The sequence below is a fragment of the Gracilinanus agilis genome, chromosome 6 (assembly GCF_016433145.1).
Source record: "Gracilinanus agilis isolate LMUSP501 chromosome 6, AgileGrace, whole genome shotgun sequence".
NCBI classification, from domain to species: Eukaryota; Metazoa; Chordata; class Mammalia; order Didelphimorphia; family Didelphidae; genus Gracilinanus; species Gracilinanus agilis.
The window spans coordinates 88,890,512-88,906,926 of NC_058135.1; the positions used below are offsets into that span (position 1 = coordinate 88,890,512).

At 34.2% G+C, this 16,415-nt stretch overlaps 1 protein-coding gene across 1 annotated transcript in view; it reads left to right on the forward strand.

Annotated features, from left to right (window-relative positions):
• The window catches only part of GPM6A (glycoprotein M6A), a 160,961-nt gene extending 147,725 nt beyond the window's left edge, over positions 1–13,236 (forward strand). Inside the window, exon 9 of the mRNA XM_044681668.1 lies at positions 12,877–13,236. Coding sequence (XP_044537603.1) covers positions 12,877–13,029 — 153 coding nt within the window. The 3' untranslated portion in view covers positions 13,030–13,236. The remainder of the gene's footprint in view (positions 1–12,876) is intronic.
• Positions 13,237–16,415: the final 3,179 nt, after the last annotated feature.

The following is a 16,415-nucleotide window of genomic DNA, read 5'->3' on the forward strand; positions in this document are numbered from 1 at the left end:
CAGGAGGAAGAGTTGCTAGAAAAGAATCTAAATAAAATCTAAATAAATCTATTTAATAATTATATAATATGTTATATAATATATATAATAATCAAAATAAATAAATAAAATCTAAATGAATCTATTTAATAATAGGATATAATATAATATAATATATCATAATATAATAATAATCTAAATAAATAAAATCTAAATTAATCTATTTAATAATAGGATATAATATAACATAATAAAATAATCTAAATAAATAAAAAACTAAATGAACCTATTTAATAATAGTATGTAATACATTATATAATATAATCTAATTAAATAAAATCTACAAGAATCTATTTAATAATAGTAACATGTTATATAATATATCATAATATAATAATTAAATAAATAAATCAAAATGAATTTATTTAATAATGGTGTGTAATGCATTATATAATATATCATAATAATCTAAATAAATAAATAAAATCTAAATGAATATTTAATAATAGTATATAATATATTATATACTATATAATAACAATCTAAATAAGTAAATAAACATCTAAATAAAAAAAGAAACTAAATCTTAAAAAAATTAAATGGTAACTACGAAAAAGGGCTGCGACGTGGCTCATTGGCTAGAAAGTCAGGTGTAAATTCAAATCTAGCCTCTGACCCTGGACAAGTCACTTAACCCCCCATTGCCTGGCCTTTGCCACTCTTCTGTTCCGAAACTGATTCCACACACATCAATTCTAAAACAGAAGGTAAGGAGGTTTTAAAAAAAATAATAAAGGCAGTAAAAATCGAACTCCTGTGCTTGCTGAGTTGAGCTGAAATACCATATTATTATTACTAGTATTTTGAACCAAAATTAAGGTTCTGGGTTGATGCTTACATACGCCCGGTGGCCTGTTGTAAGTTACAGCCACCTTTGCCCATTCGATAATATCTTCTTCCCGGGACTTCAGATGCGATTTAAAGAGGAGTCAGGAGCAAAGCTTAGTGGTTGCCCTTCCAGGCAGCAGCTGCTTTCCTTCTCAACAGCTGCTTAAGTGCTCCTTGGGGGAAGAGACTCTAAACCTTCTAGTGGAAGCTTTGTACCAGACAAGCAAATCTGAATTTTGACCTCTGCAGCACAGGGACAGAAACTGTTATGATAAATGCGTTATCGTGTTAATAAACCAAGTGTTTGCACTGGCTGTGAGTTATTTTCCAATATACGAATGCCCTGATGGCTAGAGTCCATCAAATCCAAAGTGAATATTTTTAAAATACTGCTTGAGGGCTCAGTGATCCTGCTTCTTCTTCCATATCAAACTGTTATTCACCGTGATGAAAACTTGTACTCTGATCACTGAAAAGAACATAATGTGGGAAAGTAAAATTGCACGTGTAAAATTAGGGTCACTTGTTAAGGCTATTTCCATAATGCAGTCTTTCCCCTTTAGCTACTACTAGCATTTTTATACTATTATTTCTTACATTTTTCATGTATTGTAGGGATCGTGACAGTTGGAGAGGAGAAGAAGATCTGCACCATGTCTGAAAATTTCCTGAGGATGTGTGAATCTACTGAGGTGAGTGGAGAGATGAAAAATAAAAAGATGCACTATATGCTCAAGGTTTCCCCAAGTGTTTAACAGTTACTGTGTTCACTTCTTTTAACATTTTGTATTCATTATACCCTCTCCTGCATAAGTATGACCCCTCAAAAAAATAAGTTCAAAGCCACACGTCTCTTTTTGTGTTTTAAGTTCATTACATCACCTCTTTATCAGGAGGTGAGTTGTGTGATTATTTTCATTCTTTTGAACTTCTTTTACTTTGTTGTTGAGAGTTCAGAAGTCTTAAATTCGTAGATGCCTAATTTTTTTGTTCACATTTTAATATGTGGTGTGACACACAAAGGAGTTTTGTAAAAGGTACCTATTAATGTAGCATATATTTTTATAGCTGAGGATATTTCAGAGGAACAGAAAAAAGATCTTCTGATATGGAGAATACCTCCATTAATTTTGGAATTTGTAAAAACTCGTTTTTACACAAAAGAGTGAAAAGGAAGCCTATAAAATCACCATTAAAAGACATTATAGTTAAGTCATTATGATGATAATGATAATTATCATCAGTTCCCTTATCCTAATCTTTATAATGCAATTAGGCTAATGTTAAACAATTATAGGATTTTAAAGCATCCAGAATTGACTATGGCCTTTTCAGAGGAAAATAAATGATACAGATGGCTATTTCATTGGGTCATTTGTTTAGCCAGAGAAACACTAAGTGCAATTTTTTTTTAATTTTTAAAGAAATTTATTATCTACTTAGTGGCAGAAAACATTTAAATAAACAAGTACAAAAAATAAATGTACAAAACCACAAACTCCACATTGTTTACCATTCGTTTGAAAATATGTGAATTGTGAATAATATGCCTATGCTGATACTACCATCCAGTGCTGTTAAGCTCTCTTTTTGTTACCAAGCTTGTTTCATGATTTTTTTGGACCTATTTGCAGCTGAACATGACATTCCACTTGTTTATCGTGGCCCTTGCTGGAGCAGGAGCAGCAGTCATTGCTATGGTGAGTCTTTGTACCTCTTGATTATTCATGTTTAAAACTGTATTTTAGTTCTTGATTCGGTGACCATCCCCCCCCGCCCCCCAGTGAATGAAGCCAGGGGAACCTTTTTATTTTTTTGGATCATGACAGCTCTCTAAATTGTCAGATTCAAGAATAATCAAAATGTGTTTAATTATTGATTTAATATAACATGATTCCTCTTGGAAAGAGGCATTTTCAGCATAGCTAAAGCAATGAAAAACATTTTTTATTAAATTTTTAAAATATTAGCAAATGTCCACCTTTTCACACCCCTCCCACCTCCTTACCCAAAATAAAAAAAAATTATAAAACAAAACAACTTAAAAAAAACCCTTTGCAGCCAATATTCATAGTCAAGCAAAAGCTATCTCATTGGCTTTGTCCAAAAATCTATATGCCTTAATCTGTACAGAGGGTGGTAATATGTTTTAACATGAAACTTCTGGAATCATGTCTGTTCACTACATCAGAGTTGCTAAGTTATTCAGAGTTGTTTGTTTTGTAGTGGTGTTATGGTGTAAATTGTATCTTTGTCTTCTTTATCAGTTAATACAAGTCTTTCCAGGTTTCTCTGAAACTATCCTTTGTAAAGTTGTGTTTTTTAACTTAAAAAAAACTATTAAGTCTGTAAATAGTTTTGCATAATAGTTACATTATGCAGTGACTTCTAGTAGAAAAAATACATTTCTACAAAGGCAGATCACTGCAAAGAGTGATATGACACTGGATAAGCCAGTTTGCCTCCATGGGCTTCAGATGAAGGGATTTTTAAAGACCCTTTGAGATCTCTATGACAGTCTGTTGTCATGAGGGCTACCTACTATAGAACTGGCCATACTAGGACTGACTCTGTGTGAAAAATACTGTCTCCTTTATTTGTCTTTTGAAAATTAGCTCTTTTAACCTATAGAGCATGCCTCTTTACTCCTAATACTCCAATAGAAGTAGAATGTCTCTGTTCTCCTTCAGAAACTTTCCTGATAGTATGTATTTTTATCATATGTTCCTTCTCAACCTTCATTCTTCTAGAATTAAAAATTCTATTAATTCTAATTAATTCTAGAATTAAAAAATCCTGATATTGATTCTTTTCTCATGAATGTGCCTTCCATGCTTTCAGTCATTTTAGAGAGAGAGGTCATGAAATGATTCATGAAAAGGGCATCGTATGGGGAACCAGAGGAGGTGAGGTTGTGTCCTGGCTCTGACACTTACTTCTGGCAAATTTAAGTGAGGACAATTTAAGGAGCCTGCTTGAACCTAAATTTTCCAATCAGTAAAACGGGGATAATATGTGCTACCTACTCCAGAGGATTCGAGGAAAGATTTTATATAAAATAAAGACCTAAATAAATAAGGACAATCATAAGCTACATTTATCTGCACTTTTTCCTCATCCTTGGAGCCTGTCAACAAAAATTGTGCCCATTGGTGCATGTGCACACAGGCCAAGTTAGTACCACAGCAGAGCAATATTTGCTGCCTACAAATCCCCAAATTCTGTAACCTCAGAAACCATGAGAATTTCTTGGGACTTCAATAACTTGCTTGTTCTCTGGTCATCTATCAGAGTCAGGGCCTCTAGCTCTTCATTTTAGTACTTGTAGATGGTGAATGATTCATAATCCAGTCCTTGATTTACAGTAATAGTGTGTGGTTCTAAAACAAAAATGATAGAAGTGAGAGGAGTGCGATCTGTCTCTTAAGCGCCTGCCCTACTTAGGAAGATAAAACCTCAGAGACAGGTGCCATAGTTTTTAATATAGAGTCTAAAGCCAGTCTAATGAAAAAACAGACAATGACCAGCCTGTATATGTTTTACCTTTCTTCTCCTCTTTCCCTTAGAGATTTCAGACAAAATCAGAGGCATTCTGAATATCAGCACTGAACCAGTCAATTAAAGGAGGGGGGGCTATTATTATTACCAAAATGAGACTTTACCTTAGGACTTAGCCTATGTACCCCCCCCCCACCAATCCTGTGGTTTCAGAGGCATAGAAAACAACTTGCTATGAATGTAAATCAGTACCCACTCTGCAACTTACAGTCATAGAGTGTTATTTAAGTTATTGTAACCCCCTAGAACATTCTTAAGAATTTTCACAAGTGTCTCAAAATTCATTAGAGCAGTTTCTCCTAATTAGTGCCAAGAAATAAAGATGATCTAATACTTTCCTTCAAAATGCCAACACATTATCAAATGAATGTTGAAAGGAACATTCTCCTTACAGTTGATGTCTCTTTATTAGGAAATACTGAAAAATAAGAAAGAAAAATTATTATAGTTCATGTTTGCTTTGATTTAGTAAATCTAATAGCAATTTCAACAAAACCTTTTTCAAAAGTACCTACTTTGTGCAAAAACATTGTTCTGGACACTGGGACAAAGACAAAAATGACACAATAATCACCTGTAGGACCTTATATTCTATTTGTAGACTATCACATGTTAACAGGGAAATAAATATAGGATAATTTTAGAAGAGAGACAGCAGGAAAACTTCAAAGATTCTAGTAGGCTTTAATAGAGGAAATGCCCAGTGAGCTTAAAAGAAGACAAAGGTAGAAGCTTGATTATAGAAGACTTTAAATACCAAGGTGAAAACTTTGTACATTATCCTAAAGGAGCCACTTAGGATTTTTAAGTTCAGGAATCATATAGTCAGATCTTTCTGCACCTTAGAAAGAGAACTTGGTTTGGTGTCTGAAAGATGAACTGAAGAAGGGAGAAAATGGAAACAGGAAGATCATTTAGAAGGCTTTTACCAGAGTTCAAGCAAGGGAAGGTGAATAAGGTAATGGCCATATAGTAGTACTTTCAAGAGAAATAGAGTAGACAAGGGAACAATATGTTAGGGTCTAGAGAAAGGGAGGTTAAATTGCTTTTTCAAAATGTAGCATTTGAGACACCATAGGGATATCAAAGTAAAGTTATCTTTGAATTGATGCTGGTGCAGGACTGTCACTTGGAAGAGAGTTTGGGGCTAGATAAATTGAGGAGGCTACCTTAAAGATGATAAAAGTAACTGAAATCAGTAAAAGAAAAAGTACAGAAGGAGAAAACCTGGCCCTAAGAGTGTCTTACTTTAAGGGTGAAAGATGACTGAGAAGCCAGATCAAGTGCAAATGAGAGATGAAATATGTAGAACCATGAGAAAACATGGAAGTCAGTGGAGAAGGAAGTATGTAAATAGGTGATGGCAAAATGTCTCAAAGTTGTAGAATAGGCAAAGATGATCAAACTTGGCAAAAGGATATTTGGTGGTTAATAATTATTAGTATCTTTGAGAGAGCAGTTGCATTAGAGTAGATGAAAGAAAATCGAAATTGAAAAAAGTTAAAGGCATTCAAAAAGAACAGTGGGGTCAAGATGGCAGAGAAGATAGAGGGACCCATGTAATCTCTACCAAATTACTCTCCCCAAACTCTGATATAACCCCTATGAACAAATTCTGGAGCAGCATAATCCACAAAATGATGGGGTAAAGTAATTATTTCATTCCAACACAACTTAGAAGTCTGACAAATGGAAATTAGTGCACTGGGATGAAGGTGGAGCACAAAGCAGCAATCTAGGGGAAACCCCCTCCAAAGCAACAGGCTCTGGGTGCAGTTGAAGTAGTGGTAAAGGCTTCCTGAGCTCTCAGCCACATAGGGCAAGAGGAGTCGGATAACTGCTCAGAAAGAGATTGTAGTGGTCCCTTTGCTGGCTCTGAGTGCAACTCTGCATTCCCCTCATGCAGATCCAAGTAGTAGTCCTGAAGCAAGGTTTCAGGGTGAAGGAGGAGCACTAGCAAACACCAATAATTGCAGCCACATGGAAATAGGGGACCCTGGTCACATTTCCAAGGGGGGAAAAGAGTGCTTGTGGTTATTCACGGATCAAAGTACAGGATAGGAAAATATTAAACATACTTCTTCTTACATCATACCATCTTGGAAGTCCATTACATTAGATTGTTCCACAGTGTTTTACTTTCTGTGTACAATGTTCTCCTGGTTCTCTTCATTTCACTCTGCATCAGTTCATTAAAGTTCTCTCAGTTCATATAGAAATCCTCCAGATCACCACTTCTTACAGCACAATAATATTCCATCACCATCAGATACTACAATTTGTTCAGCTATTTCCCCAGTCATTGGACACTCCCTCATTTTCCAATTTTTTGCCACCACAAAGTGCAGTTATGAATATTTTTGTACAAGTATTTTTCCTTATTATCTCTTTGGGGTAAAAACCTTGTAGTGGTATTTTTGGATCAAAGACTATGCATTCTTTTAAAGCTCTTTGTGCATAATTCCATATTGCCTTCCAGATGGCTGGATTAATTCACAAATCCACCAGCAATGCATTAATGTCCTGATTTTGCCACAACCCCTCCAATATTTATTATTTTCCTTTACTGTCATATTGGCCAATCTGCTAGATATGAAGTGGTACCTCAGCATTGCTTTGATTTGCATTTCTCTAATTATGAGAAATTTTAGAATACTTTTTCACGTTTATTGATAGTTTTGATTTCTTTTTTTTTAAACCCTTACCTTCTGTCTTGGAGTATTGGCTCCAAGGCAGAAGAGTGGTAAGGGTAGGCAATGGGGGTCAAGTGACTTGCCCAGGGTCACACAACTGGTAAGTGTCTGAGGTCAGATTTGAACCTAGGACCTCCCGTCTCTAGGTCTGGCTCTCAATCCACTGAGCTACCCAGCTGCCCCCGATAGTTTTGATTTATTTATCTGAAAACTGCCTATTCATGTCCCTGGACCATTTGTCAATTGAGGAATGGCTTGATTTTTTTGGTGCAATTGACTTAATTCCTTATAAATTTGAGAAATGAGAACTTTGTCAGAGGTTTTGGTTATAATTTTTTTTCCTAAATTGTTGCTTCCCTTCTAATTTTGGTTGCATTTTTGTTTGTACAGAAGCTTTTTAATTTCATGTAATCAAAGTTATTTATTTTACATTTTGTAGTGTTCTCTATCTCCTGCGTGGTCTTAAATTCCTCCCTTTCCCATAGATCTGATAGGTATACCTATGTTTACCTAATTTGTTTATGATTTCCTTCTTTATATTTACATCATTTAACCACTCTGAATTAATCTTGGTATAGAGTGTAAGATGTTGATCTAAACTAATTTCTCCCATACTGTTTTCCATTCTCCCAGCAGTTTTTGTCAAATAGTGGGCAGAACCCAGCTTTTAACAATTTTTTAATTAAAACAAAAGAAAAAAGAAAATAAGCAAACAAAAAAGAAACAATATAGAAAGTTATTTGGGTTACAGAGAAGACCAAATCTTAGAAGTTAACTTCTCAGAAGAAAACAAAGGCAATACTACTACATTCAACCCCTAAGAAAAATATGAATTGGTCTTAAGCCCCCCAAAATGGAGGAGCTCAAAAAGGAATTTAAAAAGCAAATACCCATCAATTGGAGAATGGCTGAGTAAGTTATAGTAAATAATTATAATGGAAAACTATTGTGCTATTAGAAATGACAAATAGGAGGAGAAAAAGGCAATTTATCCCCTAAGAAAAATATGAATTGGAATTAAACCCCCAAAACTGGAGCTCAATAAGGAATTTAAAAAGCAAATACCCATCCATTGGAGAATGGCTAAGTGATAGTATATGATTATAATGGAATACTATTGGGCTATAAGAAATGACAAATAGGAGGAGCTCAGAAAAACTTGGAAAGACTTAACACGAACTGAAGCAGAATGAAATAAACAGAACCAGAACACTGTACACAAAGACAGTAATATTTTACCAGGAGTGGCTGTGAATAACTTAGCTATTCTCAGCAACACAATAAACCACAAGTATCCTGAAGTACTCATGATAAAAAATGCCATCTGCTTCCTGAGAAAAAGAACTGATAGCATTTGAATCCAGGCCAAAGCAAACTTTTTTCACTTTCTTAATTATTTAAATTCAAGTTTCCTTCCACAAAAGAATTAATAAGGAAAATGTTTTACATGATTGCACATGTAGTCTATGAAATTGCTTACCATCTTGTTTGGGGAGGATTTGGGAGCTGGAGAGGGAGGGAGGGAGAGAATTTGAGACTCAATATTCTTTGAAAAATGTTTGAAACTGTTTTTCCATGTAATTGGGGGAAAATAAAATTTGAAAAAAGGAGTTGAGAAGGGAATGAGCATGGAGATTCAGGTAACAAGTATGAGCACTTCACAAGAGTTTGTTGGTGAAAAAGAGGTGCCCTAGGGTGAGAATTTTCAAAGTAGTGTAAGGATGAGAGAAGAGAAAAAGAAATATTGAGATTCAATACTATCTCTTTCTCATCTACAAATTTGAGATATAATCCAGACTTCTTGAGTTTCCTAGATCAGTTTCTCTCCAGATGGATTAGAATCGGAGTTCCTGTTTATAATACATCTAATCAACATTTAAGTGCATACTTTGTGCCAGACACTGAGCTAAGTGCTGAGGATATAATTTACTTTATTTATTTATTTATTTGTTTGTTTAATTGTTTATTTATTTATTTATTTATTTATTTATTTATTTATTTATTTCCGTATTGTTCATTGTTGTAAGTAATCTTATGAAGCCAAAAGAACAAAACATAAATCAAATAAACAACTGAAAAAACCATATGTTTTCATCTGCATTCTGACTCCAACAACAATTCTTTCTCTGGAGGTGGAGAGCAATTTTTGTCATAAGTCCCTCAGAATTGTCCTAGATTATTGTATGATTGAGAGTTGCTAAGTCTATCACAGTTGATGAGGATACAATTCATAAAAAAAAGATAGTTCTTGCCCTCAAGAAGTTAACAGTCGAATTTAAGGGGACATCATACAAAAGCAGGGGGAAAGCTATGGGAGTTGGGATGGGAGAGCAGAGATCCCAAGGAGCATCTAGGCAGAGGAACAACTGCAAAGTCAGTTGAGGGACCAGTTTCTGCCCTCAATAAAGAAAAGCATTAGGGGGAACTTGGCACTCTACCTTCCAGCCCTCCAATTAGAGGGGAGAGGAGGCTGAAGGTGACAGATTGAATCAAGGCTCAAGTTAGCAGCCTGTGGTGAGATTAAAAGTGATGAGTTTTTCCTGGGAGGGGCATCTTGTTCCCTGGAGTTAGAATCTGGCAGAGCAGCAGATGCAAAGAGGGAAAGTTTATTTGGTATTAAAGATGAAATCTAGTCAGGCCTAGATTTTTCTCTTCTCTTCCAAAAACATGACAAGAAAATGAATTTATAGCAAAATGTTTGCTTTCTGCAATTTAAAAAAATACAATGTATAACAATGATTGCATATCACTCAAGATCATATATGCATGTACATGTTCTTCCATTCAGTATTCTGTATGGTGGAGGCATACAAAAGATTAAAAAGAGATCCTTTTTTTAAAATTTAGAATATTTTTCCATGGTTTCATGATTCATGATTCCCCACCTCCTGCTATTTCCTCTCCCCTCCCGAATCTGATAAGCAGTTTACTGGGTTATATATATATATATATCATTGTTCAAAATCAGTTATTTCCATGTTATTCATATCTGCAGAAGTGCAATTCCTAACATCAAAACGCCAATCATGTCCCTATCACACTACGTGATCAATCACATATTTTTCTAATGCATTTCTGTTTCCATTGTTCATTCTCTGAATGTGGGTAGCGTTTCTTTCTCATAAGTTCCTCAGAATTGTCCTGGGTCACTGCATTGCTGCTAGTACAGAAGTCCATTACATTCTATTGTGCCACAGTGTATCCGTCTCTGTGTTCTCCTGATTCTGTTCTTTTCACTCTGCATCAATTCCTGGAAGTTGTTCCAGTTCACATGGAATTCATTATTTCCTTTAGCAAAATAATATTCCATCACCAACAGATACCACAATTTATTCAGCCATTCCCTAATCAAAGGACTTCCCCTCATTTTCCAACTTTTTGCCACCACAAAGAGAGTGGCTATAAATATTTTTGTATAATTTTTTTTCTTTATTACCTGTTTGGGGTACAAACCCAGCAGTGGTATGGCTGGGTCACAGGCATTCTTTTAAAGCCAAAAGTGAGCCTTCTTTAAAAGTTGCTTAACTAAATTTGTTAAAGAGGAAGGAGAGCAAAAAAAGATGGGAATGAGAAACAAGGTGAACATTTTAAAATAATTTAGGACATTTAGAAATTGCATCCTAATTAAGTTGGGAAAGCAGAGAATGAAAAACACATGCGAAAGAAACACCCTGCAAGGGCTTAAAAACTTACAATGAATCTGGACCATGTCAGAAAACAAAGAGATGTCTCATAATGAAAAACATGAAAATGCACACGGAATTTAAAATCCATTCATGGTAGCTGCTAAATCTAGAAAATTCTAACATCAAGTCACTTTGAAAAAATCATATATAAATCTGTAATAATAACCATTTTAATATCCTCTGCCTGTTCGATTTAAATTTGTTATCTTACACTGAAGCATTTATTAAAGTCACACTTAAAAGCACTTAATATGATATTAAATAAAAATCTTTCATAAACACTGTGAAAGGGAAGACCAAATATATATGACTGAGCTATAGACATTAAGCAAAAAAATGAAATGGTGGCATCAGAATTTCTTGAGACAGTCATTTGAGGAATGAACAGTCCTTATTATCAGCATGCCATATGCATTAACTGGTAAGAACCTAGAAAATAACTCTTTATCACACTAGTGCCACTGAAAGTCTGGCAGTTTCAAAATTAATTTCTATACAAATGTGACAAGTATAAATGTGAAAAATAAATGAACAAATGATAAACGTAGTGGTTTTCATCTATTGTCTTAGTTTAGTATCTTATCCCATTAAAATTATATTATTTAGATATTAACTAGCTTACTTATTCGGTAGCATAAAGTAATTTTTATTCTTTCACCTTCCTGGAAATAAAAATTGTCATCTCCAGTTTTTGAAAAGTATGGTAGAAAAAAATTTGTTCTCTCTTTTCTTCATCCTATTCATCCTTCAGAATAGTTAAAAACTAACAAGCAAACACCAAACTCTCAGCTCAATAAATTATTAGTTCTAGCCACATATCTCAGTGGTGGTGCATCTGGTAGCAATGAACGTCTTCATGTGGTCTGTTGAAAAGTACTAGTGGATTTAGGATCATATTTTCCATTTTGGGATTGGCAGTGCCTTTCAGACTGAGTCTTTGAAGCTGTGCTAATTTACATATTAGCTAGTATGATTTAGGGTGACAGTAAGTAGGAATTAATTGCATTGCTAGTATTAGAAATTTGAGTTGTTTATTTCCTCAAGTATTTCTACTGGTTTGTTTTATTTTTTTCAAATTCTTACTGGCCATACTTGAAAACCAAGTGATGTATTCCTCAGCTTGGTGGCAGGCTACATGATGGGGTGAAGACTGAGAGTCTGCAAGAATATGATTTTTTATAAGATACCAGTTGTTAAAAATAAATTGTCTTCATTATTAGATCATAGGATGAACTCTTCCTCATATGCCTAATACTGTGCTAGATTCTGTACTATAGTGTGTGTGTGTGTGTGTGTGTGTGTGTGTAGTATACAAGAAATCTAAAACATGATTATCCATAGGAAGAAAAATGTAAAATCAAAAAATAAGTTTTTATGTATAGTTATGTTGTAAAACTCATAAAGGTGAGTGATAGTTACAGATAAGAACTGATTATTATGGCAGGAAACTTTGATCATTTAAAAAGGAAAAGGGTTTAAGGATGGAAAGCCTGAAGATAAGATAATATTACTAGAAAAAGAGTATAAATAAAAATTTCCATTCCTTCTACTTTATTCATTTAGTTCTCTCTCCTCATCAATTCTCTCTCTCCTTCCTTGGCTGGTCTGTTCTTAATTTCAAGAAAATTGAAAATTAAATTATTTCATATAGGTGTCAATGCATGAGCCTTCCACAAACTTACTACATGTTGAAACAAACAAAAGAAGATTTTAAATTAGAGAATTTAGGATGAGGGAACTCACAAATGGAATGTAAAACACTATTTAAAAAAAAAGTTTTTTTTATTAAAGTCTCCCTTTTCAAAGAAAAGGAAACTGAGACCATGATTTGTCCTAAGTCACAAATAGACAGCAAATCCCTGAGACGGGATTAGTGAGAAGAGATATAGTCCTATCACTCTGCAGATAAAGAATCTGACTCTCAAGGAGGTTAAGTCAATTGTCTAAATTCAGGAATGGGCCTGAAAACCAGAATTGGAAACCAGATCCTTGATTTTTATCTAAAATCTTGATTTTTTTTTTGGTTTTGTTTTGTTTTGTTTTTGGTAATGCATTGTTTTTGTCTTTGATAGGTTCACTACCTTATGGTTCTGTCTGCCAATTGGGCCTATGTGAAAGATGCCTGCCGAATGCAAAAGTATGAGGACATCAAATCAAAGGAGGAGCAAGAGCTTCATGATATTCACTCTACCCGCTCTAAAGAACGACTCAATGCCTACACATAAGGAAATCACCATCTCTGTCCTTTCTAACATTTGAATGCTTTCTTGTTTAACTAAAGGCCATCCAAACCATTTCTAAGCAAAACAAAAGTGCTTCTCAAAAGTAAGATTGGTCGGGTGACTAGTGAATCATCCAAGTCTTTCTTGTTAAGCACTTCTTTTCCTAATTAGTTAATTTTGTGTGATTGTATTCTCTCCTACAAAGCTCCTATCCAGCCTTTCCTGAATCCTCTCCAACTAATTAGTTCTGTCAGATCAAATATACTAATATTGTCAAATACGAAGATTTGTTTGATTTTTTAATCATTTTGTATGTGTTATGCATAACACCTTTTGCATTGTTTCCTATGTTTTTGAAAAAGAAAAAAATAGCTTTTTTATACTTTTTAGTTTTGATTTCAGTAACTACAGGTATACTTCAAAGGGACCATTGTTGTACCAAACGTACATTGTTACAGAGATGACACAATGATGACTTTCCTTGAAATCTGAAGCTCTCGCCAGATGGATCTATCACCATCTTGACTGCAGGCCCTCGGTAATGTTTTCAACAATTAAAGGTGCAATTTCTAAATTTATAATAGTAGGTAAAAAAAAGTGCTTCTTATCTTTGTTAACATTGTATTCTTCTTGATGTACTTAAAGGGTATTTCTCTCAAAGTTTTACTGGTGATTTTTCTTGTTTCTGTTGTGAGCATGTAGACAGTGATGCTAATAATGCATGGCCACTTGCCTTTTTCCAAGGATGTGACACCATGATTACCTTTTAAAGACAGCATATGTAGGCAAATTGTTCCTGGGAAACAGCTTGCTGCCAAACGGAGTCATTTTTGTGATCAGACCAATGGCTAGGCTGAATTAAAGGTGATTAACGTGCTAATGTTAGAATTTAACTACAATTAAAAAAGTGATATATCAAAAATACATAGCACTTTTACCCCTCAGAAGTCTTTTTACCTGCTTTAAAAATTTTAATGGATTGCACCTCTACGAATGCTACTTAAAATTGTACAGGACATATTATAAAGGCTTCCATAAACGTCATAACTTTGCTTGCAGTTTTCCAACATCCATCAATTTACCTGTAGTATGTTTAAAGTGAGGTCAGAAGCCACCACGGAACTTATTATTTGGAAATGTATAATAGATTTGGAGTTTTATTTTAAGTAAGTCAATTTCAACCGAAAGGTCAGTCATATTCATTTCAAAGAAGTACCTGTAATCAAAAGATCGGGAAAAAAAAAAACAAACAAAAAAAGCACTCAGTATTATTGGACCAAATTTGGTGTTCATTTTCACTTTTATTTTGCCTATTTCTAATGCTATAAGAATGCTGTAAAGTGTCTTTTAAATTGATGTAGCCTGACAAGACATTTTTGTCAGTGTTAAAAATCCTAGATAGTTTTGTGCACTTCTTGGACCATTGTGAAATTCTCAGTATAAGTGCATTTCTAATAAAGGTTCATGACTAAACATCTTTGTACAATAACTAATCATGCATCACCAGTGAATTTTAAAATCTCGTAGTAGATGGGGGGAGGGGGTATTACTCTAGTTATTTGTGGCATGGTCCTGCATTTAGTAGTATTAGTTGATTGATTTGGGGTTGGTTTTGGATTTGGGTTTGGGGTATTTTTTTTTCTACACTTAGGCTGTCTTACCGGATCAACACTTTTCTGATATGTGCAGTATTACAGTTCTTCAACAACAACAAAAAGTATTATGAACCTCCTTCTGATTCTCTGTTGTAGTGTTTCAGTTCTGTGTCTTAAAGAGTTTGTGATAATTTTAAAAACTGTCTTTTAAACTCATGTAATGATGTTGATGCTTTTGGCTTTTCTCTGGTATTAGTTTGTATTTTCACAAAGAATGCTTTGTAGCAGGCATTACAATTAATCTGTTTTGTACATAAATGTGCCAACAGCTTGATGGTGGCGTTTTTGAAATGTAGAACAAAGTGCTTGCAAAATGTAATAAACACACTTGTGTACTTTGTGTATTTATTTGTTAGTCCTTGCTGTTTTTTGTTTTTGCTCTTTTCCAAGTGTGTGATTTTTTTAATAGAAAAATTGGGCCCCATCTCCACTTGGTCTCCAGGATTGACTTAATGCTCTGAAACTCATTGCTAAGTCTATAAATGGATCTGTGAGTCAAAAATACCTGGAAATAGAAGGGTTCGTGTGATATGTTAGGTCATGTAGACCAGATTAGCTGAATTATTCCACTTGCTACATTTTCCTTTGTCTCATTTCTCCAACTTTAATTTAGCACCCCATGATTTAATAATGAAGCAAAGGGGGGACAAATACAACCTTAAATCAAAAAGAAAAAATGAATTCTTCTTCCTCCTCAAAATTTCGTGCATCTGTTCAACAGAAGGTATAACAAAATTGCCAGCACTTTCAAAATAATTAGCTAATCTCCTGGGAAACACAATTTTCACTAGGTATAAGGAATAAGGATTCAGATTGTTCCTCAGTTTCCTTTATATGTGGCTCAGTGGTGTACTGGGAGTTTCACATGCCTGAGGGCAAAAATAATGAGTTCATAAAATGTACTGACAAAAGAGACCTTAGAACTTTTAGTTCAACTCCCTCATTTCATAGACGAAGAAAACAAGTAAAAAGTAACTTGAAAAATGTTAACACAACTGCAAAACAGCTAAGATGGAACCAGAACCTAGGTGTTCCCAGTCCAATTCTGTTGTACATCCTATTCCATCTCCAATAGCTCCCTATGTCAAGAGAAGCTTTGTAGGAGAGAAATATATCTGGGTATGGATTTCTAGAGACAGAGATATACGTGTCTCTATTGCTGTATCTTAACTATACCCAAAATAACCCCAAAACATTTAGCAATTTGAAGACAGCTAAAGGTTGATTTTTTTGTTTGTTACAACTCGCTATTGAGTTTTAATGAAATTCCTATTCAGGATAAAGATTCTAAAGGACTAGGTATTCAGGAAAATCAAGAGCAGGTATTTTAAGCAAGTTCTTTCAGGTGAACATAATAACCTGTTGTTATTATTATTATTATTATTAGTTAGTGTGAGACAAAAGATGGACAAACTGAAAAGTACACTGGCTTATGCAGGACATTTAAAGGAAAAAAGGAAGCCCACAAGCACAAGGTGGGTAGATTAATGAGAGAAGATTAATGGAACAAATAAGAATTACATAGAATGAGAAGGTAAGATGAAATGGTAGTCAGCTTCATTCATCATGGATCTAATCAACATAAAAAATAGTCTTCATCACTGTAGGTCCTTTATAAATTCTAAAATAATAATATTAATCAGGTCATCAAAATAATATTTTTTTCTAAATCTTTCAGCACCTTTTGTTAACTTTAAACATATGGTTATAATTGACTCTATTTCTCCAATATTA